The 25,971-nt window shown below is 38.9% G+C and overlaps 1 protein-coding gene and 1 long non-coding RNA gene across 3 annotated transcripts in view; one reads left to right on the top strand and one right to left on the bottom strand.

Moving 5' to 3' along the window:
* Positions 1-25,971, top strand: part of Pard3b (par-3 family cell polarity regulator beta) — a 960,833-nt gene that overhangs the window by 532,731 nt on the left and 402,131 nt on the right. For both annotated transcript variants that reach the window (XR_013109510.1, XM_034497678.3), the window contains exons 11-13: positions 3,724-3,909; positions 16,450-16,620; positions 20,726-20,858. Coding sequence is in view for 1 of the 2 variants with exons in the window: in XM_034497678.3 (XP_034353569.1) it covers positions 3,724-3,909; positions 16,450-16,620; positions 20,726-20,858 (490 nt within the window). In the remaining variant the exon portion in view is untranslated. The remainder of the gene's footprint in view (positions 1-3,723; positions 3,910-16,449; positions 16,621-20,725; positions 20,859-25,971) is intronic.
* Positions 16,455-22,750, bottom strand: LOC143441816 (uncharacterized). Its single transcript, XR_013109511.1, has 3 exons — positions 22,680-22,750; positions 22,323-22,442; positions 16,455-16,593 (listed from the first exon to the last, which is right to left on the bottom strand). It is a non-coding gene; the product is annotated as an uncharacterized LOC143441816 (long non-coding RNA).

Here is a 25,971-nt window from a genome sequence, read left to right as displayed (position 1 = left end):
TTTAATTTTCAGAGTTGCTGTTCGAACCAGGATTATTGATAGGAGACATTCAGTATATTGATTTTTTTCCCTTTGTACATTAGGTAAAGGAACATTTCTTTCTAAGAGAGGAAATGGCTGTGTTAACTACTGTAATGGCTTCCTTCACCATTGGGAATTTGCCATTATTAGAAACCCCTAATTATGACTTGAGTCCGTTACAGTGTAACAAAGATGGGAAGTATATCTGTAGTTGGCACAGACTATAAATTCTGTATCATATTACTTTCATTATAGAAATTAATGTTGAAATGTCCTGTGACTACGTCACATCATGGTGGGTCACAAATCTGGAACACAAGTATGTATAGTGGCATAGTAGTAAAAATTAGGCTGCCAGGCATGCAACTCACACTTATATCCAGATGTATAATCCAGCACTTATGAGGCGGAGGCAGGAAGAGCGCCATGATTTTGATGCTTGCATGGGATTTGGAATAAAAACCCATTGTTTCAGAAAAAGAAAAGAGAAACAACAAGATTTAAAAAGAGATGAAATCAAACCCAAAAGCATACAGCAAAACAGTGATTAGTAGAGGATGAGAAGACTCAAAAGGTATTGGTCAAATGGTACAAAGTTTCAGAGCTCATAGGAATCAACTAGGGATCATTGCACTACTTGAATGGTGATTATAACTCATATTGATGTATGGTATTCTTAAAATTCAATGAGAACAGGTGTTAAGAGGTATTACTCCCACACCCCGCAAAAAATAGGTATCTGGGGTAATACTCAATAATTCAATGTTTATGTGTGCATGTATGTATTTATGTTGTGTATGTCTGTATGTACACTTGGATGTGCTGCAATTCTGGATTCATGCAGCCAAACCCAGCTTTTACATGGATGCTGAGGATTTTAACTCATGTCTTCTTGCTTGGGCGGCAAACACTTTTTCCTTCGTACCATCTTCCCAGCCTTTTAGACATATTTTAATGTGTAATATGCACCATAAGTATAGACAACATTTGTCATTGAATAACCAATTTACAACATAGTTCACATCATCTTTAATCACAGATCATGGATAAGTTTCAGTGCTTTCACTAAAATGACTACAGGATATTAGACAACATAGACATGTAATAAATAGCTCAGGACCTTTTGCTAAAAATAGATAAGAGTCTGAGCCAGGAGTCATGCTGCTTGGGCATCCCAAGCTTCTGTATTTACAAGTCTTGTGATCTGTTAGCACAGTACCTGGCAGCGATGCACTGTGATCTCTTCATCTGTAAACTGGCCCTAATAATAAAGAAACCTTTAGGATCATAGTGAAGCTAAGTGCTTCAGCACGTGTCAAGTACTTGGAGCGGGTCAATAGTCTCATCATCAGCCTCTGGTTTGTTGTTTCTATTGTGTTTCTGCCCTCCCCCCACCCCTGTCAGGGAGTTAACTTTGAAATGAAAAGGTGACTATGATTCTGCATGATCACTATTTTGCTTCCACACTTACATAACAAATTGAAGGTATTAGAGTAAAACAATAATAACTGTCAATCTTACTAATCAAATATAGTTGTCAAATGCAAACTTCTTGATCATAAAATAAATGACTTGAATATACCGTCATATACAACATGGTATCCCAAGCTGTTTTGGTATATGTACTGACACTGAACACTTGCCACAGGAACTCAAGTATTCCAGGATTGTATTCATCAGCTCCTTTCCCATTCTTAAACAATGTATAACTGGATTTCTAAAGCAGTTAAGTTTTTTTCTTTGATCATTTTCTCTAAGTAGTACCAAAAGAACTTTCAAGTCTTACGTCCTAAAATGTTCACAACTTATAGTGAAAACAATTGTCCTTTAATTGTAGTTTAATTCTGTATTTCTTCATTAGACTTAAATTAACCCAATCCCAGAGAGGCTCAAAATCATAAATGACTGTAAAATGTTATGGATTCTAAATTAGGAATATTGGAGGACAAAAGTCAAGGCTAGCTGCTTACATTCGCTGCTGTGCTCTGGCGTTTCAACGAGGGACTGGAATAGTACAAAGGTATTGGTAAAGAATGCCAATCCTCTTATCAATTAGGAGGAAAAGAAAAATAACAACAAAAGAAAAACAACCAGGGGATTGGAACTTTGATTCCAGAAATGGAATTTGCTTCTAGGCTAATACAATGAGTTAGCATGCACACGCGCACATACACACACATGTACACACACACACACACACACACACACATGTACACACGCACACACATGTGCACACACATGTACACACACACACACATATGCAAACACATATGCTTTCATGGGGGGGGGGAAGAGAGAGAGAGAGAGAGAGAGAGAGAGAGAGAGAGAGAGAGAGAGGAGGGAGAGAGAGAAACCTACCTACCATAGATTTATTAAATTAGGCAATGCAGTGTCGTTTCTTTGAACAACCTTTTGTCAGAATCATTCCAATAACCCTCATATACAAAAAAAAAAAAGCAACTGAAAGAATCATTTCTTTACACGTTAAATGTGGGTTCTTGTCTTTTTTGTTAGGGGTTGAAAATGTCAGGTCAGTGGCTCTGGCTATGATCAGATCCCTTAATCCTGTTTTAATTATGGGTTCATTGCTACTTCTGATTTTATACGAATTGGAGACTGACATCCAGACACTTATGATGATGTTTTAAATACTCAATTTTTCAAAGGAGTCACCTCAAAGTGACCTTAAGATGAGAGTCTCTAGACATAATTACAGAGAGGAAGTAACTGCCAGCCTAGACTGAGTGGATGGTTTTCAGGAATATCTCATTTTCAAATTTTCCAGTTAAGCACTGTGGCCCTTTCACATTCCTGCAAGCTTGAAGAGGTGCAGGAGGGGCACTTAGGCACTTGTCACGTGCATAGCACGTGCTCATTCTCACAACTGCATAACTGAAATCCCTCTGTACCAAATATGACTAGCCACATACTTCTCCCAGGAGAGCTGGCCCATAAGCCTGCCCTTTGCCACCATGCTCTGTCTGTTTGGAGACTAGTTTGCTCATGGATTGGTGCCATTTGTCATGGAGGACATGAATATTTATTACGCATAATTACCTTTTATTGCAACCTAGGAGCTTATTTATCTTTAGGGGGCTCCGATCTACAAAGAGAGAAGCTTAAAGCATGATTTCTGATAAGATGAAATAAAATTCAATGATAGCCATTAAAAATGTTTCTCTAACTTTAAAATGAATTTTTTTCTGTGCTCTGTCCCCTATTGATAATCTTCATCACTACTATGGTTTCCGTGCTAAATTATTTAAATGTAGTATTTCTCCAAAACTTTCACAAATTTCTATGTATTAAGACATCTATGAGATGGACATGTTGAGAATGAATAATGTCTAAGAATATTCTGAAACCTGACATTTGTTGAGTTTAGCATCCAGCCTGTTTAATTATTTAAAATAGCCTACTGTGTTTCCAAGTGTCTACAGAATGTTTAAAGTTTTACAGTTTTAGCCTTCTGAAGTGGTCTTTTTTTCTTGACCATTACCAAATTCTATCCCCAGGGAGCATATTGTTGTGTGGTAGATATGCTGGTTGCATGTTACAGAGAATAGGGGGTGGGTAGCCTCTCTTTGGCAGAAATATAACTCTTAGAGGTCTAGCCACCTCATCTTGCCAATTGCACCAGCTTTAGGTTATATGAGAAAGTGAACTGATAATCAACCCTCCTCTCTTCACTCTTCCCAACAGAAAGGAGAACCTGATTGTTATGCACTCTCCCTGGAGTCAAGTGAGCAGCTCACCTTGGAGATCCCCCTGAATGATTCTGGCTCTGCTGGCCTTGGGGTTAGCCTAAAAGGGAATAAATCTCGAGAAACTGGGACTGACTTGGGGATTTTTATCAAATCCATCATCCATGGAGGTGCTGCTTTCAAGGTAAGGGTGTTATGTTGGCCTGGATGCTGGTACTTGGGGCTGGGGCTGTGGTGCTTGGAAGCCCACATAGAGGCAATCTCTAAAGGATGGGAATCAATGATGCTTTCCTGCTACAGCCTGCAAGTGTGTATGTGGACTGAACTGATCTAGGCACTAGTTCCTTATGTTTGTACTTTCTAAGATCTGAAAGTCATCATTGAATAGTATTCTTTAATTATTCCATTAACAGTCCTCTGAATTTATAACTTAGCAGAGTATCACCTGTAACTATATAATGAGAAAAAGGAAACTAGAAATGAATTGACATGAAGGCAGCAAATGGAAAAATCGTGCTTGCAAAAAATGCAAGCTTAGTAGATTCTCAGAATGACTGTAGAATAAAGTTCATTCTTCATATACCTGAAGATAACCACAGTGCCCAGAATGTGGATTCCCCTTTAAGCACTCAGTAAGCTTATACAACTGCAGAAAGGAGAGAAGATTCTGATCCTATTCTTTCACGTTGGGGTGGCCTGTGAGACCAAAGTTGATAGGATGGTCTAAGAGTTGGCTGGATTGCCTGTGTTCAAATCCAGTGCTACCACTGCTTGGTGAAGCTGTGGACACGGATATTGGCTAGTTATCTCTCATTTTCTCATCTGCAGAACCTAATCCATAGGGCCTCAGGGATTAAGTAATTAATGCACACAGCAGGCTGAGAGAAGGAAAGTGATTGTAAAAAGGGACAGCATGTTTGTGTCCCAGATCACCATTGACTCATGCTATGTAATGATATGCCAGAGTTGGAGTCATACCTTCATTTCTCTCTTCCTGTATAAACATAAGCAAATTACTCTTCCAAACCGGCCCCGATTCCTCACTTAGGAAGTCAGTAAAGTTTGTAGCGCTTATGAACTAGTGCTATGCTTTAAGATACAATACACATAGAGCAGCAGCTCTCAACTTTAGTTTGCAACCCCTTTGTGGGGTTGCATTTCAGATCTCCTGCATATCAGATACATTTACATTACGATTCACAACAGCAGCAAAATTATAGCCATGAAGCAGCAACAAAATAATTTTCTGGTTGGGGGTCACCACAACATGAGGAACTGTATTCAAGAGTTGCAGCATTGCGAAGGTTGAGAACCTTCGTAACCAAGTCTTTGGCTTGGTGTCTAACAATGCCTCTAATGAATGTTAACCATTGCAAACGAATGTTAACTATGTGTATCCCCTCATACCAAGCCTGAGAAGACCTACTTAGATCTTATGAGAATAGTCAGGTCTTAGAATTCTTACTTTAAGGAAATGCTATTTTTCTATGTCCCCCACTTCCACCTTTTCTTCAACTTAAACACTAAGCTGATGTCTTCTTCCTTGGAGCATGGGGCTTGCACTATAGATAGGCAATTCTTTAATTTAATCTCCAGTTCAGTTAGCTTGTGTCACATCATCAATAATCATAAAGGTTCAGTGATTTAATCAATAAGCTTTTATTTTGTTCATGCAGGGCAGCTACTGGTGGTGGTAGAGGCTCTGGTGCAGGCTGAGTGTTTTCTTTCACATTGTAGGTCTACAGGTATAATATGTTTTGCATATTTTACTAAGCCTTTGGCATTAGGCTAACAGATATCAGAGAGCTAATAGCCATGGGAGACGCCTTACAGTGGTTGGACTCTGAAGGGGCGCACTGTCACGCCACACATACAAAACTGGTCAGTGTAGTTACAAGACGGAATCCAAGGCCACAGTGAAACTGGGAGAAGTGTGGGTGTGGAGGTCCGTAAAGCAATGGGATCTGTGAGTGAATCTAAAATACCTCTGATGTGTCTCAAATAAGATAACCAGGATGGGTGTGGAAACCGTTATAATTATGGCTTTACGTATGCTAGGCCCCATGAGAAGTATTTCCAATGGAATCTTTAATTTTATTTATTTTCACATTTTTATTATGTCATTTTATCAAAGGAGGGATTTACATGACAGTGATTTCAAGGCTCCACTCTCATGAGATAACCTAGACTTGCTGAATACAAAATTGGACTCATAGCCTGTGCTACACTGTTTTAGAGCAAACAATTTCAGACCATCTAATTGTGTAGCTGCAATCAGAGGCTACTCTCGGGGAGTTTTCCATTATGCTCACCCTTCTTAGCAAAGCTGTCCAAGTGCCTGCTTTGTTTAAGGACAGGCACTATGCTTGTGGACACCCCCATGCTGTTATTCTTCTCATTGCTAATGTCAGCTCCTATTGCAGAATTTATTCAGAGTAAAAGTGAGCCGGAGATGACTTCTTGGAAATTAAAAGCAGACATCTTTGCTTTCGCTTTTGTTTTTTAAATAGGCAATAACTTCAGCTCCGGCAGATATTGGTGTGTCATTTAATATGGGAATCTGTTTGTGTAAGTGAGCAATTCCTTACCTAAGCAGTTTCTAATAGTCCTATTTCTTGCAGAGAGATTTCACTTTACATTTATGTAAATTTTCTCCTGACATGGGTCTGCTGAGTCAGACCGTCACACCATTGAAAACTACTGGACAGCATATTTATAGCTGTTCTTAAACAGTACGAGGCATCAATCATGAATTTAGCCTTGTTGTGAATGGTTGGTACCCATTTGTCTTGTTTACCTTGTTCACTGTGCAGAATACAGGCCTGAGCTTTGTTCACAAGAATAAAAAAAAAAAAAAAACTAGTAAAGACTAAGGAAATTGTACTTTTTTTTTTTTCCTGCTAGTCCAACAATCCACTGTTACTCATCAGAAAATTGTCACCTGTTCCATGAATCTGGATTATGTCTTACAAAAATTGTTTGGAGACTTTGTTCCTGTCCTGGTTGGAGAGAAACAAATGTAGCAGACTGTCACGTCCCTGGGGCAGGGGAGACGAGCACTGGGGACACCCATGTTAGCATCTGGCCCTAGGATTTTACCTGAAATCAACAAAGAAGTTTTTTTTTTGTTTTTTGTTTTTTATTGGAGCAATCTTTGTCTCCCAGCCCTTCATACCACTAATTGGTTCTCAAGGTGTTTTCCCCTTAAGGGAAGGTGGATTGCTGAAAACTAAACTACTTTGAAAAGTATGACCAAATTCTTCCTGTGGATTCCAAGTGCTATGTTCTCCTGAGAGTGTCTGTTGATATAAACAAAGGCAGACCAGCTACTGCCAGATGTAACGTCTCAGAATGACTCTGATTCTAATTGAGGACCTTTTGTCTCTTCTCTCACCTACCAGGCTACTGCTTTCAAGCCTCTCTTGTTTCCTCTTTGAGTTATTTTTAATAAAAAGGCAAACTTCTATTTGCTTCTAAATGCATGCAGCTATTCGGGTGTTCGGGAAACAAGCAAGAACTTGAGCTGTTTTCAGGGCAAGTTGAATTGCAGGTCTACCATATTCAAAATTCTCCAACTACTTAACTAACTTGGAACATTTAATATACAATGTAAGAAATGACACCCAAGAAAATATAGGGGGAAATAAAGAGACTGAGAAGTGATTGCAGAACCTGGTGTCAGATTCTGGTCTCCACACACACATCTACACAGCAGACATGCGCAGGCATACTGGAGCTCCGTATTTTTGTTGTATGCATACATGCAGTACTAACACAGACACACACACACACACCCATACACACATACCCATATGGGTGCAAGGGAAATAACACCCAGAAATGCAGTCTCTGTGGGTCCTTGCAGAACCCTCTGAAGCCTCACTGTGAGCTATCACATCATTCACAACGTGCATGGACCACACCAGAACCAGGCTACCTCTGAGAACCAATGCCAGTATCCTTCCACAGTGCACCTGTTGCAGGCTTCTAATTTTATTTTAGTTTCTGTCATTCTTCCTGGGCATTGTACCAAAGGATACTGTAACTGCTTCTAGAAACAAAGTATCCCGACTATAAGAATATATGTTAGTTTCTCTACAGACAGGAACCATAACTAGGATAAAATTAGGATGTCCTTGAGGATTTTCTCTTCAAATTCATTTTTGGTGGTTGAAACTTCAAGTACAATGTGCTGTTGCTGCTATTAAATGGGAAGAAATATCAGTTCTGCATTTGGAAAAATATCCCTTTTTTTCAAATCTATGTCAATACCTGACTTTGTATTTTCTCCGAGGTCACACAGGCAAAGTCTCTACAGTCACTTTGAAGAATTTATATTCTTAATCACTTGCTAAATATTTTCAAGTTCAATGACATTCCTCTGCTTTGCTTTTAATGAACTATATTATATAAAATTCGATATATTTTTGTTATTAACTTTATATTTATTGCTTATACGTACTTAGGCTGCTTTTTTTCTGAAATAATTTTTAGAAAATATAATTTTTTTTATAAATTTAGGGAGTTATAATCATTACCATAAGCATGAGAATTGCATGCAATACATCACACAAGTTCTGGCTTCTACTTTGTACATTTGAATGTGCTGATGTTAGGAGTGGAAGATACACTATTGAAGCCCGGAAATAATAAGATAAAAATTCAAATTCAAGAGCTTTTTAAATTTTATTTTATTATTATTATTTCTAAGGGAAACAAATGTCATGTATCAGGTAGATGGATTATTTAAGGACTCATAAACAGAGAGAATGCATTTAAGAATGTTACTCTGTACAAAAATAATTTAGCCCAGTGTGTGCTTAATAAATACTACTTGATGATGGTGAAATTAAGTATAAGAAAAATGCCTAGCATAGCTAATTGCAAATGTACGCACCCAGAATGTGAAACAGACATTATTTAAGTAACTTGATTCTGTGTGCTCAAGAAATTTGGGCTGATTCTTCTCAAAGGTGTAGAATTTCATAGAGTCTTTACTATTTCAGACTGGATATGAGAGTTTTAAGTAGTACAAGTATTCACAACAGTCACTTTCAAATGATTAAGATGAATTTAGGGATAGACCATGCATATGAGCAGCAGATCTGGAAGTAAGGACCAAGTATGAGGTCTCTACCTAATGGGGAACATTTAGTGGTATCATACTCTCTTAACAGAGTCGGCCCAGAGCACCCAGCCTGAGTAATTTTCACCTCTATTTCTGCCAGTATCTATAAATCATGTGGCATATCTATAATTAATGAATCTAAAGGAAGATAAAAGGGACAGCTTTTAAAGGAACACTAATGTTAAATGATTTCTTCAACCCTCCATTTTTCTTAAAACTGATACATTTCCTACCAGCAGGAGGACTTTGAGGGATCACTAGTAGTTGGTGGCATTCTAACTTGTACCTCTGACAGAGATCTAGGCAATCTGGTTGTGAACAACTACATTGTATACAAATTCGGCTCTACAAACTGAGCACTGATGAGTGGTCCCCAAATAAACCAAGAAAATTGTAATCAATGTACATAGTAAGAATTTTATGGCTTTATGTTTAATAAAATTAAAAAGGATATCACTAGCCAAAAATATAAGGAAAATACTAATGAGTCACTTTTCTTTTAAGGCCTTGAAACTCTTAGCAGGCATTAATTCATGCCATTCTTTGTGCATTTATACATCAGGACTTAACAGAAAGGTTGTATGCTGTACTTTCTAACATTCTACCATCTTGTGTCAGCCTCCATTATTGCTTTGCTGCCAATCTTTATCACTTCTGACTTTTTTATGTGTGCAAATATAAATAAAAAGTGCATTTGGTTTGTCAAGAACAAGGTTTGAAACTCTATCATCTCAGTGTCCATTAGGGTACCATGGATCGCCCTAAGCATAAAAGCATGTATGTTGTCAGTCTTAAGGAAAAAAGGCAATCTATACAAATTGATCTATCATGATGATGGTGCTTTGGATCTAAAATTAGTACCTATTTTTAAAATAGTTTATAATTTAAATGCCCTTCCAAAAATCCCCCCCTCCAGGGGCGTGGGTGCAGCTTGTAGCTAGTAAGCCCTTTTAGAGGAGAGGCCTGATGGAAGGTTTAAATTCACTGAGAGTGTACCTTAAAGGGGATGTGGAACCTGGCCCTCTCTTGTTGTCTTTTTGCTTTCCCACATATTCAGGCCATATTGTGTTGTCTCTCCATTGGCACAACTGCTCCTGGAACAAAACCTGAACACAGTTAATTTAGTGTCCTTAGCTTCCTAGGATCAACTAGTTCATGTAAATTATGTGTAGATGTCGAGAGGGAACAAAAGATGAGAACACCAGTTGAGTACCTCAGGTAATTCTGATTGCCCAAAACTAATATACATACTTGCCCCCACCCCAGAAAAAAGAAACCCAAAAGCATAGAGAAGAAGAAAGTAAATACAATAAAGTTTCAATGGGAAAGATCTCTGAGATTCTTATCTGTTTATGCATTCATGCAGAATATTCCTGATTCATGTATAACACATATGCCTTAACCAGCTTTCTTAATCTGCTTTTCTAGGCCAAAGTAAATTAAGAGTACAAAATCCAGAAGGAGATAGGAAGGGATGGAAAGGGAGTTGGGATGACAGGAAACAGGAAAATGTAAAACAAGCACTACAGAATGTTATTACCATGCTATAGCCCAGTGACTACTTCTGAGACTCTAAGTCAGGCCAGCTCAATTTCTTGCTGTGAAAACGGTAAGAATGGCTACAGGAGGCTGTGAGTCACTTCCAGCATTCTAATGTATGTCCCATATAGGTCCAGGAGCTTTACACAAAAAGGATTAGGCTATATTTTGAAAGCATTATATCAAAATGATTTTGTATGTCCCTATGCTCCGAAGAAGATCTGTTTAGTTCCCTTAGAAACATTTCCAAATATTGTAGATGCTGGGACTTTATCGGCTTGCTCCCCACAAGTGGTGTGGAGTTCCAGTGATAACTGAATTCTACCCATTGAACAGTTTACAAATAGCTGAGTAAGTGAAGATGGGGCCAGTCGACAAAACGTAACAAAGCCAGCCTTGGCTCATCAATTCTTCTTAGGTGCAGTTTATAAATTAAATGATTTCTTCATTATAGATGAAACTTACACCAGTCCCCATGTACCTGACTAAAAGATTCTTTTCAAGTGACTCAATTTAACAAGCACTTCTTTAGCCTCTAGAGTAAGTTAGGCAATCTATAATAAATTGGAGACACAGAATAAATCTCTTCATTCTATAATCTAGGAAGCTAAGGATACTAAATTAACTGTGTGAGAATCTGATTCCATGAGGGTAGCATGAGACAAATAGCCATAGGAACAGGAAAGCTGGGAAAAGGAGGAGTTAGTTGCACTGGAGAATAACTGTTAGAGCAAGATGGCTGCCAAGCCTGGCTGGAGAGAATAGGGAGCTAGCTATCAAATATAATTCATGCAAGGGAATTTTGGGAAGGAGGAAGGATGTGGACAAAGTCACATACATGAAGAAGGGCTCTCATTGGGAAGGATATCCCTCTTCCTTCAGGTTAAATGTGTTAGGACAGGTGATGTAAACTGAAAATATTTCACATGGGTAAGGGAGTATAAAGTGAACACTGCAGGCATCCAGTGTGGTCCAAACTGCTTGTTTGCTCATGTCCTTTCAAAGTTACTTTAAATGATAACAAACTGGAACCAGTTTTTTACACTGATGTATCTTATGTTTTGTTTTCAAAACTGCAATAGGTAGATATTGTCATGGAGTAGTTTTAGAACTTTTAAAAGGATTCATTTGGGAACAGTGTCTTGCTAATCAAGTGCCACCTTGGCTGGAGTATCCACTGCTCCAGGGAATGTATACTGTAAAGTCTTACTTTGAGGCTTGGGCTATGGGTGTTGATAATATCCCAGGAGGCCTTACCAAGGGACCTACTAGAAACATGCAGAGGCAGGAGCCAACATCTGGTCACGATTAATCCTCTCAACACCCTACACTAATGTGTATTGGCCTTGGGCCATAGCCAACTCTTCCTGGGAAAGCCGGCTTTCATGCTTCTGGAATATTCTGCACAGCCCCACTCTTTACCTGGACTTTCTTAGTTTCTCCTTTGCATCACTACAGTTTTACATGGAGGATCTTTATAAAAACAGACCAACAGAAGTGCACCGAGCCACGTAATGCCACCAGGTCAGAACAGAGGAAGTACTCAAGAGTTGAGCACCAGGAGCTGAGCCAGGAGGTCACAGGATGCCCTGGAAGTCATTGAAGTACTGTGGGAGGCACGTGAAATGTCCTGCAACACATATGGCAGCCCCTCATTACAAAGTATTATCTGATCCAAATGTGCAACTGTGGAGAAACCCTGGTGTACATTTGCTTTGAAGAGACTCGGATTCATAGCTTTTACTAGATGCTCAGAGAGGTCCAAGAACCCATAAAGCTTAAGGAATATTAGCAAAGGGCCTGGAAACAACACCAGAGTGACCCAGACCTGGTTCAGCTCTGGTCATAGAACATGACTAGTAACAATTAATCCAACCCCTCTCAGACTCAAGTTCTTCTTTTAAGAAACAGTGTTATCATAAGGTTTCAATTATCTTATGCATTTAGAGAGGTTAAGCATAACATCTACACAGAAGAAACTTTTTAAATGTTTTATCAATATTTTAGTACCCTTAATCATTTCTAGAAATATGATTTAGGAATCAAACTAGTATACAAGATCACATACATACCTATCCTTATCACTGGAAGACTGAGGCAGTAGGATTGCTGTGAATTTGAGGCCATATTGGGCTACAGAGTATTCAAATCAGCCTGTTCTACAAACCAAAACCCTGTCTTTAAAAAAAAAAAAAAAAAAAAAAAAAAAAAAAAGAAGAGATTATAAGAACTGGCTATGCTATGTCTCTTTTGAAATCAATTAATGAAATTGATCTCTGTCTTTACATCCCTGTATAGGAGGAAGTAGTATTGGGTCATTTGAAGAATGATTAGAAGAATTCATACAAAATGCTTCCACAGATATTCTTGCAGAAGGGAGATGTAATACTCCTGCATCTTGTTTCTGAGCCCTTGATCCCTCCTTTTATGATAAGTGGTCAGGACTGATGACTTTCTAAGCCATCCCATCACAGGCTAGAGAAAGACTTACATCTCATACACGCTTTTCATGTCTCCACTAAGGTATCCTTAGGAAGCCACTGTTTGTCTGTACGCTCTGTTAGTCCCATCTCCTCAACATTATTCTGCTGATAAGAAAATAGAAAAGAAAGATTTTCTTTGTCTTGTAAACTATTTAGTTATTATTGTTACTATAAACACACGTGCATATGATGTTTGTATATGTGAGCACACATGCCATGACACATGTGTGGAGGCCAGAAGACAGCTTTGTGGAGTCAGTTCTCTCCTTGCACCTTTGTGGGTTTCAGGAACCAAACTTTTATCACCAGGCTTACATGGTAAGTACTTTTACCCTCTGAGCCATCTTGCAAACCCAAGGTTTATTTCTTTGAAAAGTATAAGCATGGCCCAGATTCTGATGCAGGAAGCTTCCTAAATGACTCAGGTATTTGTATTCACTTATATAAAGTTGTAGGATTTTATTCTCATGCCCAAATAATTATCTGAACATAATATTAATAAGAAAGTGTCATAGAAAACTAACATCTTTGGTGAAAGTTATTTCAAAGTGAAAAGATATGCATGCTCTTGAGGGATATGTTTGAGTTTGAGTAGCTAATTCTTTCTTCAAGCAACTTCATGATAGGAGGTGTTTAATAGAAGACATCTGCCAGTTTGCTTGGGCATTTCTTTACTTTTCCTGTGACCATTTATTCTGTATATGTCCCTAGATTTCAAACTCTGATCTCTTTCTGCAGATACCGGTGGCATATTTTCTTCACTGGTTATGAAAGTCTTTTCTTGAAACAGTAGTCTTCTGGAGTGAGTCACTATTGTTCATGTAGCTAGATCACCTTGGTGATTTCAGGACATGGGCTGTTGGTTCTATTCCTTTCCAACTTTGGTCTTAACCAGCTGAGCCAGTCTGAATATATATGGAAGTGCCTTCTCTTAATAGGTGTTAGATAAATGATGTCTTCTTGGAGCATTATATTATTCATCTGTAAATGGAAGAGGTTAGACAAGATGACCTCTGAGGACCTTTCTAAGCACAAAGCTCTATGATAGTAGTCTAAATGTTAAGACAATATGGTCTTCCTGGCATTACCGTTAATGAAATTACCCATCATTTATCTTATGAGCAAGAAGCACATACCAATAGCAACAGGACAGCCACTCCTGCAAACGAGAGTGTGTGGGCTTTTTATTGTGCCCACAACTCTCTAGTGGCATATGTGATAAATGTGACTGTCTCAGAAAAAAAATTCCAGAGGCTCTGGGGGGTGGCTCACCTGACCTGTCGTCTTGTTTTGGACTTCACTGTAGTAAACACATCCTACTTGAATGTTTTAGAGATGGCTGAGCCCTGGGGTGTGGCTAGAAACAAAGTTATGTTAGTAGCTGTTGGTACAAGCTTTTATAGACAATTGTTTTCTTCTCACGTTTTCCCTCTCATTAAATTCTTTCTCAGGTTCCTCCAGTTTTTATTGTTCCTCTTCCTGCCATGGTAGATGAGGTATCCTCCCAGCTGACAGACCTCTACAGACCTTAACAGTGCCTCATTTCCTGTTAACAGTGCCAGTATCCATGCCCCATGTCCCACTCTTCTCTGTCCTCATCCTCAAAAATCTGCATATCAGCTGCCAACTACATTAGGAGAATTTTAGTGACAAGATTCAACCCACTGGTCCTCCTCTCATATGACAAATTAGGACAGATCCAGCTGTGCTTCATTTCATATGACTAAACCATTAAGGCTGTGGTTGTTTTACCCATCTCGCCATTTCACGGAGGCTTAATCCTATTCTTCTGTATGTCTGATTCACAATTGGATAGCAGAAGAGAGATTTCTTTCTTGGCAAATCAGGGTAAAGGTTAAGTGAAGTTCCAAAGCCAGAGGGAGGAGGCATTAAGTTCCCATGAGGCAGGCAGGCCTCTGAACAGTTACACATTCTTTATTGATCCCATTGTTTTGCTGTTCTCAATGCTGCTCTCAAGTGAACATGCACTCTTTTGTATGGCCTGCTTAATCCTATGTGACTCTCTCTTTCCTTCTCTTTCTCTGTTTACTAGGGAACAATTCCTCTGACCATCTGCCCTTGTATTGGTTGAAGGCCATCAACTAGCCCACAGGTTTTCTCTCTGAGGCTCAATGCTGGCTTCCCTTCTTAGCTGTGTGTCTGTTTTGATCATTTCTCAGGGAGGTTTCTTTCTTCACTTCTGCATTTCATTCTGCTCATTTGAACTTCCATCCCAGGTACCTTTTACTGCAAGAACTCTTTTCCATTTAGCTAAGCAACACATAACTGTAGACAAGAGAAAGTGAGCCCAATAGGAGAGAGAGCTGATGGGTCAAAGTTTATAAAACTTAAGCTTGCGTGAGTCTTATCTGACATGTTATCATGATCCTAGGCAAGTTATAGTTATACTTCCATTATTATTTATTTTTGTGGACTTTTTTTTAAAAAAGTGAATCCCCTAACTTATTGGGTCTGTGAGCATCACTGAAGGTTGTTAATGAAAGAAGTCTCCGGAAAAGTAAAACTATGTATCTTATTGTTATTTCTGTTAAACGTATTTGCATCAGCACCAGGACAGGATTCCTAATTGTGTCTGAACCTTGTGGCTGAGTGTCAAGTAGCATAGGATAGCCACCAGTCTGCAAACATTGTAAGCACCGTTCTCCCCCAGTCTTCCTAGAGAGAGGAAGCACTGTGGTCTGCCCAAGTTATCTTCCTAAAGAACGGCTCTCCCAGTTTATCAGCCACAACTAGATATGTTAGCTGATGGAAGGCTTCTGGCTGCAGATGACTTCCGAATGAATTGCCTTACATGATGGGAAGAGGAGTCAGGCTGACTCTCCAAATATCAGGGTTCCTAGTGCTTAATGGTGAATGGTGTCTCTTCTAGGAGATGCTGGACAAAAGTGTTTATTAGCCTGAACATCCCAGGAAAAAGCTTGATAATTCTCTTTGTCAAACTTTCCTGCTAGAAGTATTAGGGCAAATTGGTTCTTCATTATACATATCTGTGTTCTGCAGAACAGTGCATAAGTAAGTAAGTGGATGAGCTGTGCTTTGGGTTAGAGAAAGTTATATGAGGAATTTGTTCACTCTATTCATAGAGTTAGCAGTAATATCTAGGAGACACATTATGCTGTGAAGCACAGAGTTTTCAAGCATGTCTCTCTGTGGCTGAAAATGCAAACCCTGCTTTTGAGAGATGACTACCACTTTTGTTTCTTAACCTCTGTTCCTTGAGTCCCAACATGATCTTTGCCAGAGCAAATGGAAAAAGTATGTTAGATTCATATGCTTGCTAGACAGAGACTTAAGTAAGAAACATCACAAATGTCTCAGTTATTGCATCTTGGGACTGTCTACAAATAATTCCTTTCACGCAGATCATTGCTGTTCATGCTTGTGACTGCTTGAAAAGCCCCAGAACCTCTGCCTCCCATTTAAAATAGATCATTCCTAAAAGTTAAGGGTTACATTTAAATCTTTCCATTTCATACCTGAAATGTTCCTCCAAACAGCTTTCCACCATCACCATGCTTCCTGGTCTCACACTGTATTCTCCCCTCTGCCTCAGGATGGCCGTCTCCGAATGAATGACCAACTGATTGCTGTTAACGGAGAAACACTTTTGGGAAAGTCCAACCATGAAGCCATGGAAACATTGAGGAGGTCCATGTCCATGGAAGGAAACATCCGGGGCATGATCCAGTTGGTGATTCTGAGGAGACCAGAGAGACCACTGGAGGTAATACCATTTTTGACTTTTCTAAAAGTCTCTCAAAGAGCCTCCAAAATATATATTCTGTGACTTATATGGTAGATTGACATTTATTGAGTCCATACTTGGGAATATATACCACAGACAGACTCTGGTTGATATATGAAAGAAAGAGGTGCTTGTATATTTTAGATACAATAAAAACACTTGAAATATACATTTAAAATAAATCATTTATCAAATATCACAAGTTTATGTTTACCAGGGCCTATGCTCAGAAATTGGTAGGCTTCTAGACTTCTTTAACAAAGCATCTTTCTCAATAAAATTTTGGTGGCATATTAAGGTCCGTACCTTAGAGGGTTCCTGATTGGATGGATATATACAATATATACAGTGTTTATTATAGAAGTTATTGTGACATAATCAAATCTCTATATTCTCCCTATAAACTACACTTAGATAATGCAGCCCTGGAGTGTAACTAAGTTGAAGTTTGATCTGTTGAGCAAACTTTGTGCTTCATTTTATTAAATAAGTAGAAGTCCTATCTCTTTTTAAATATTTGATCACAATTTTTAAATGTCAGAAAAATATCCACTTACATATGAGCCTTGTGTATAAAATAGATCTTAAATGCTGATATACCTGAACATTACATTTACACAAAATTATAAATAAAATTGGCTTAAAACAGTATTTCATATTCCACATGAAATATTAAGTATTAAATATTTCTAAAACTATTTTAGGACAAATGAGTAAGTTCATAAAAATTAACAAAAATATCAACATATCATGTATCATCATATTAGGATAGTCTCTAAGGCCAAGATATGTTTCAGTATTATAGCTGAATATAAAGTAAGAGTATATATACTTACAAAACTAATATCAAATATTAGCTTCAGTAGTAAGTTCAACCAAAATTTAAAAATGAAAAAGTATCAAAATGAAATGTATTTCAGTGGAGATCCTGTATTATACATGGATTACTTGAGTTGAAAATCCTCAATCTGCTATTTTCTGACCATGAAAATATAGCTTATGTGAGTGCTCGAAGTACAGAAGACAGATACAGGGACCTGCTCTATCCACTGTTAAAGTTTCATTTCTCCCAATGTGATAGGCTTCTAATAAATATTACTAGATGAATAGAAAGCCACATGTAAGACCTACTTGCTCTGCCAGAGGGTTCTTGAGTTGTGAAGTGACAGAGTATTTTCCTGTGTTGTATTATCAGCTATTGGGGAAGAGTAACTGTACCTTTTATGCTCCTTTGTACATAACCTTGTAGATGTTAAATAAATGTAAATTGGCCAATTACTGGAGACTATATATAATGAATGAGCTTGTTTTCCACATGTGCATCTGCTTAAGTGACAGAGTCTTCATGAATATTTAATGGCCTTCACTTATGTACATAGTTGAATGCCCCATCTACTGCTTTCTAACATGAGAGAAGGCCCTGTCTGGTGCCATTTGGTCCTTCCTATAGAGCCTGGGATGCAAGGAACCCACTTACTGAACAGTAAATTGAAGGGCAGCATAGGGGAGGTCTCAGTCGGCCCTTCTTATACATATGCACACTAGAACTTCCTTTAATATCCCCTTTAACAAAGATGCCTCAACCAAGAGCAAAGGAAGAAAAAGACTGCCAGAGCGCCATGTTCATGCAGAAGACAAAGACAAAAAGAGTAAAGAACAAGTGTTTCTTATAAACTGTGAGACATCTGTACCTTTCCTCTTCCCTTATCCTCCTCTCTCTGTAAAACACATGAATGGCAGTGGATGGGTGTGATATCCCAGCTCCTGTAGTCTGAGGACTTTGCTGTGAACATTCTCATCTATAGTTCCACGGTCTAGAGAAGACTGGGAATGACATCATCCCATCAGAAGAAAGTATTGAGTTTCAATTCCTTACTCATCCTCACACATGTCTTGTTAATATAGTTCACCAGGGGATCAATCAGGAATAGGAACTGTTACAAAAAGCAAGTTTTATGAGGACATTTAAACAAGATCCATTTTCTTTCCCTAATATTTACATGCTGTCCATGGGGAATGAGCAGGCACTTGACTCTTACCTATTGAGAATCCTTGTGGTAGCCATGAAGATTAAAGAGTATTTTTCCCTATAAAGACAGAAGCCTAATGTACAGCTTATCTTTATTAAATTTCAAGAAAATCAGCTACCTTATCTCCTGACTCTTCTGCACTGTGTCATGCGCATGCTATGCACAGTGTATGCTGTGCACACCTGCTTTTCCATCTATCCCCACAGAGCAGCAAGTGCCCTCTGGTCCATAGAAAAGCATCCATAGCCCAGAGGAAGTCTATGCACTGCTCAGACATCAGGGTGAATCAATTAGTTAGATTTGGCAAGAATGCCAACATAATTGCTGAAACATTATACTGATGTTGAAAAGAAATGAAGGCACTGCTTAAGAAAAGTCAAAATATAAAGTTGTTGTTTTTTTCCCCCACATTAGCCAGTTGTACAAGATAGGTAAACAGTTTTGATGAGAACCTCAGGAAGAATACATAATGAGCCTGTGATTGAATCAGAGTCATTTTGAACAGAAGCATGTTTTTCAAAGGATGAGCTTCAGGTTGAATTGCGATTCTGTTTGTGCCTAGAGACTTGGTATTTAAAAATGGGTTATGACCTGGTTTTGTTTTTCCCTTTTCCAAAACATTTTTTTCCTCCCTGCTGCAGCTCATCTTCACAGAGGCAGAACATGTTTAAAAATCCATTATATTTTTTATTGGCTGGGACACTAATGGAGGCCTCCACGACAGCTCTATTTTACAGGCTGGATGCTTTAATTAGGCCGGTTACTGATCAGTTGTTGGGACATTGATTGTGTCATTTATCAAAGAGCTAGGAAAGCAGAAAAAATTGTTTTTGTTCTTGTTGTTATTGTTAAGTGAAAACAGGAGGCAATGCAAAGCAAGTCCCAACCTTCCTGCCTGCAGGGACTCCAGCTTTACCCTAGGAGCCACTGGGCTCCTCCTGTACCTGCTTCTGCTGGACTAGCAGTACAGCAGCCAAGGGTACTGTGGTAGGTGTGCAAGCACTGCTAGAAGCCCTCACAGGAAGCTAATAGCCCTGTGCAACCAGAAACATTTTAATTATTTAGGATATAGAATAGAAGTGAATGCTTCAAATATTTTGTTTAGCTAGATACTGAATTTTTCGGGAACTAAAGAAAACGTAATGTATTGTTTTAGCCAAGAATTTTCCTGGAGGAGAGAGCTTGGGGAGTAGGTCTGTGTTTGCAACATGTGCCTCTCACAAATGGCCAAGGGAAGAGCTACAGAATGACTTCCAAATCATCTATTTCCCTGAAATCTGTTAGGAAGGCAAATAGTAGGAACAAGGAGCAAAAGAAGGCTCACTGTGCCAGTCTCCTTTAAAACATCACTGAGCTCTCTGTCACCGGCTGCCCCCTGTTACCTCTTCAGCACCTGGAGATGATGGTGTGTCGGGTGTTATTCTGGATACAGCAGTTTGCAGAAAACTGTGAATGTGTTTGCAGACTGTCAGAATGCAAACAGGAAAGGAAAATATAGAAGGAAAAAAAGACTCTAGGGAGAACCACTGTCTGGTCTTGTCATGGCCATTTACTTTAGCATCTGGCCAAAGGCCTGGGGTCCACAGTGGGACACAACCATGACATTCTGGTGACAAATACTGCTTTGGTTCTGACTTGTCCTAGAGCATATGCACTTAGCTGGGGAGAGAGAGAGTGGCAGAGGGAGAGAGGAGCCAGCTGGTTGGCAGAAAAACACCCTTGGCATGAACTGTATTCTCATATTGACACTGCCACAAGCTGTACTCCCAGATGGAAGAGAATTTGAAAGAAGGCAGTTGTAAGTGGGGGAAAGAATAATAAAGTTAATCCTCTTTTGTGTTGGCTATCAGCACTCATAATCCTTAACACTACATTGTCCGTGCTGTTTATTTCGTATGGAAAGATGTTTGATCTGATAGGTTATTTTGATTCTCCACTATTGAAGATGCTTGAGACTTGCAAGATGATTCAGACAAGGACCCGTCTTGCACTCTGCTTCAATTGTTCAAATTAGAATGTATTTTCAAAATGTAACTTTTGTTTCTGTCCCTTAGGAGCTTTCAGAATGTGGAGCACTTTCCAGACCATGCTTTGAGAACTGTCAAGAAGCTCTGAGCACCTCCAGAAAAAATGATAGCAGTATATTATATCCGTTTGGCACCTATAGTCCACAAGATAAAAGGAAAGGTAAACACTATCCATTTTCATTCTCTTCAAATAGAGCACAAAACCACACACACACACACACACACACACACAAAGGCTTTTCCCTGAGAAGGAGGAAAAGGTATCAGGGACAAAGGGAAGGTAATTAGGCAAAGTGTAGAGACTTTGGCTTTCAGAGTCATAAGCACTGAGGGGTGGGTGAGAGCACTGACTCAGAACCTGTCAATCAGATTCCTGGCAAAGCCTCCAGTTTAAGTGACAGTTTCTGTGCTTGCTGCCCCAAACATGAGGATTGAACATAAAACAAACCATGACTGGAGAATTGAAGATGGCAAACTGTGAGGGTTTGGAAGATCTTTTTAGTCATTGAGAGTTACCAAGTCACTTTAAAATGGCATGGATTTACATGAACCCACAAAATGGTCATGATATGACTCCAAGCTTTGCGCTTGGTTCTGAGATGAATGTGATAAGTAGTGGGATAGCATAGCTTGGGGCCTTCAGCGTAGCAGCTGGACTGTTTGCAGTGTCTTATAACGCCTCTTATTACTGGGATGGATCACATTTCAAGTAGACGCCTGGGTTTTCGCATTGTTCTTTTAAGCTTATACTCTGGGTCATCAAGAAACTTGCTTTATCTCCCTGTATCTGCTTTCTTTAATAGCTTTTACTTTTTATATTGCAAAAGCAATACATACATATTCATTTTTGAAATTTTAGAGGAAAGCATTAAAAAAATTTAATATTACTCATCCCTCTATCTATCATAGCACCTAATCAATAACATTTTATGTAGATCTTTCAAGTCTTCTCTCCATGCAAATATGTATACATAAAATGAAATGTGCTATAGGTAATTTCTAAGAATTTTTTTCAATGTTAACACATGATGAATATTTTATGTATCACTAAACATTCTATAGCCTGGTAAGCAGGGGTGGCATGGTCTTCTGTTCAGTGGAGATAATAAGCATTATACCCTCAGTCCTGTATTTGGAGCCATTTAAGATGTCACCGAACTATAATAACACAGGAACAAGTCCTGAACTCTGATGGTATATCTGGATGGGCTTGTAAATCTGAGATTGCTTGAACAATAAACTATTTCCTCTGAATAGGATGTTGAGGTTGGGAATTTCTCTTAAAGTTTTCCATTTAAAGTATTTGTTGTTTGTTAGCTACTGTGTTAAGCAATTTACATTTGAATTCAAAGGGGGCCATATTATTAGCCCGATTTTACAGGTGGAGAAACAGAAGACCTGTGAAAATAAATAATTTACCTAAGACTATGTTCATCTGATACCCATAGAGCTGGATTCAATTCCTGTCCCTGGCTTTGGTTCTCTCAGCAACAGCAAAAGCCCTGCCTTGTATCTGTCCCTTGGAACCAATGAAGTCTTTCTGTATGATCCTAAGAATGCCTATGAAATGTGGACTTTGCCTTGTAGCCAGATAAAAAGAATCATTCAGTATATATTGGCTTACCTTAAGTAAATTATGAGTTCTTGACAATTCTTAGACTTAGAATTCCACTATCATGAAAGCAGGGCAGGAACAGAATTTCTCTGCAGAACACAGGAAGATCCTTGGAACTTTGTTTTGTATCTGCAATGAAAGTAATGAGTGTTTTGAGCACAAGGGACTGCAGATAATCTCTGCGAAGACTTTTGCATATTCCCTTCCTTCTAAGACATAAATTTGGATAGAACAGCTTTCATTTCAATGAAAGGAAAACAACAAACAAATAGAAAAAATGAGTCAGCAACATGCCAGATTCCTGCTTCATTTCCAACCCCAACTCTCCAAGTTAGCATGAAAATCCCAGCTCTTTTAAGACCTTACCCATCTGTGCTAGAGAATTTCTGGTAATGCCCACTGTGGAGTGATGTTATACTCCAAGACAATAATGGAGGGGAGGGCGTATCTCAGAGGCTTGCTGTTAAGCCTCTTAGATAAAGCATTGTTTACTTGAAGAGAGTAAAGCCTATCTTACTATTAGGTCCCGGTGTGTTTGTACTACATCACCAGATTGCCACAGTTTGGCTTCTCATAGCATGGAATTATTACACTTTCAGTTAGAAGCTGGGCAACAGGCTTTTTCTTCATGTAAGCCAACTGAAGTAGAAAGTTTAAGAACATTCTAGAATTAAAGTAGCACCATGCTGCCTTCTTCATGTTCACTGTCTCTCCTTAAGTCTTAACATTTTGCACTTTGAGAAATTCCAAGAGGCCCTGAGTTTCTGAGGCAGGGAAGGTGCTACATGCCATAGGTACTTGTGAACTATGACAATGGCCTTAACAGAACTAACTTATGAGGGCCTCTTTTAGGAGAACATGATTAACTTGACAAAAGAGAGAAGCTGTGCCAGCCAAAACATTACTTTTTCTCTTTCCCCCTTTCCTTTTTTTTTTGTATGTTTAAGACTCCAGTGTTGATATACTGTGTTCTGTCTACTTTTGTAATAATAGTTAAAAACTACCCACAGTTGCTCAGCATTTTATTTTTTTTTCTTCAAGCTGTTATGCAGAAAAGAAATCTTTAGGATAACATTTGTAAAATTACAACATCAGAAAATTCACATTTGTGTTGGAAAATTGTTAGCCAAGACTCCTGGGGAAGGAAGGAGCATGGCACTTCAGGACAGCAAGGTGGCCAGAGGCTATGTCCCTGGGGCTTTCTGTAAGCTGGTTAGGCATCTGAATAGCCATAAGGTATACCAACACTGTTTTCTGGAAACACATGTTGATGGATGGAGCCTAGTCACAATCTTCCTCTAGCTGTTGCCTTTCTCTTCCTGCCCTCTTTACCTTTACCCTCCTGACCCGTGTTGTTTACAAGTTCAGCTCAGGTGACAGTTAGTCACCCATTGGCCAAATCCTTCCAGTCGCCCACTATGTTAGGCCTTTTCTCCCTACCTCAAATCAGACATTTCCATTTTGCACCCTGCCCCAGTATATCCATATTCCCTGGAGGGTTCCAAAGAAATAATAAAATTCGCCCAATGTTTATCCCTGTCAGAGCCAGAGTGGCTCCATCCCTCTATGGCAGAAGGCAGTGTTGATAGGAAATTGAATTTTCCTTCTCAGTTGGACTAATGTTGATTGAATACCTTTATGGTGTCAAACGCTATCAGGAAAGCAGATGTGTACAATATTGCAACACTGTCATTATCCTCTGAATACTTTAAGTCTGGAGCTAGAAAGATGGTTCAGCCATTAAAATCACTGGCTGCTCTTCCAAAGAACCTTAATTCAATTTCCAGCACCCACATATCAGGTTATAACTCTCTGTACCTCCAGTTCCAGAGGATATGAACCCTCTTCTAGCTTCCGAGGCCACAGATATAAATTCACCAAAACAAGACAACAAATTTAAAAAATAAAGAAAAAGAAGAAATAAAAAAGAGTCTAAGGCAGGGTCATCAAACTCTACACTTTGCCATTGAAGTACCACTGTTGTTTCAGTGCACAAACAAATGGATATGGATATTTTCAACAAAACTTTATTTAAAGGCCAAATTATGGTCTAATTTCAGACCATGGCCATAGCTTTCTTACCCTATTTAAACTCATGATTTCTTTTATCCATCTCTCAACCGGTTTTGATTTTATGGACTCTAGAAAACAACAACAACAAAAAAAAAACCCAAAATGTAGTAATTAAAGAAGCCACTTAGCCAACAATAACTTAGTAACAAGAACATACATTGTCAATATTCACAAGTTATGTATGTGTATATGGGTGTGTATCAGGAGTGTACCTCATGCAGTCAGGGTTAGGGTTCAGGGTAAAATTCAGAAGTATTATTGGTATGAGATTAAAATTCTACTCTTGCATACCTGATACAAAACTTAACAGACATTTCAGGGTCAAGAGAACAAAGTCCGTACAGGATCTGAGTATGTTGCACACAGAGTCAACCAATGTGATATTTACCTCTGCTCCTATCACTACACTAAAAAATACAGTTGGGACCTAGGAATGCAGTAAAAGTTAAAGTAATGGCTATGATAAGAGTCTAAAGAACCTAAGAGGAGGCTTCAGAGCAGATAACAGAGAAGGCATGAGAGAAGTTAGCTTCAGTCTCATTAGAAAAATGTTGATAAATAGGTTATAGCTTAATAGGTCAATAAATATCTGTCTTCACAAAAATAGAATGTGATAGATGTGATATTACTACTAATGCATAAACCTAAACGTTAGTGGGTAAAGGCAGACATCATAGACTATGGCAGCTTAATGGAAGAAGAATGCTCTGTGTTGTGATTAGGGCACAGACAGAGACTCACTCCAAAAACCTGGCATGGGCTTTTGGGAGATATTTAGGGGAAATAGGGGTGGGGTGAACACAAGATGAATACTCTCAAAACAGGCAATGATACCATAGCAACTTACATCCCATTTGCAAGACTGAGTCTAGGACAGGAAGGGCTGGGAAATGGTGCACAGATGTTTGCTGAGTAAACATTATTCCCTTGTTATAAAAGCAGTTGGAACCTAGGTGACAGTGAAGACTTCATAGAGGAGGTGGAATTTCACGTGAGCTTTGGAAACAGGGTAAGACTCTTACAGATAAGACAGATGTTCCAATCATTATCAGCTGAGATAGCTAAGTCCAGGGCTGCACTCGGGACACAGCATTTGAGCTTGAGTGGCTAAGATGAAGGTGAAGTCAGCTGCTAAGGGTATAGACTTTTGTTCTGTAAAGTTAATCTGAACTAACAAGTGAGCAGCTTACATCTGCGTTTACCATGGAGATGGCCTAAGATGGACTAAGAGACTACAGATAAAAATATCCTGGCCAGTGGAAGAGAGGACTCTTCTTATTAATAGGTTAGACTTTTCACTTCGTATCTGCAAGTAAGTCTCTGTCTGTCTGCTACCACTTTGCCAGTGGTGGAGGTCCAGGGAACATTGTTGGCCACCTTTGCTTATCCTGTTTTGTTACTCCAGACACCTACCTGATTGGCCAGGTTTTCTGTTTCCACACTCATTCCTAGGAGCTTGTCACCTCTGCTTCCAACCCCTCCATTCCACGATATTTCCATGAGCAGAGTTGGAGCAGTCCCTTGTTGGGTGTATTTGGTAGAGTTTTCTATAGAACCAGAACAAACAGTAATATTTTAGATAGAT

This window comes from Arvicanthis niloticus, chromosome 3 (assembly GCF_011762505.2).
Source record: "Arvicanthis niloticus isolate mArvNil1 chromosome 3, mArvNil1.pat.X, whole genome shotgun sequence".
Taxonomy (NCBI): domain Eukaryota; kingdom Metazoa; phylum Chordata; class Mammalia; order Rodentia; family Muridae; genus Arvicanthis; species Arvicanthis niloticus.
This window is presented reverse-complemented; position numbering and strand designations above follow the sequence as displayed.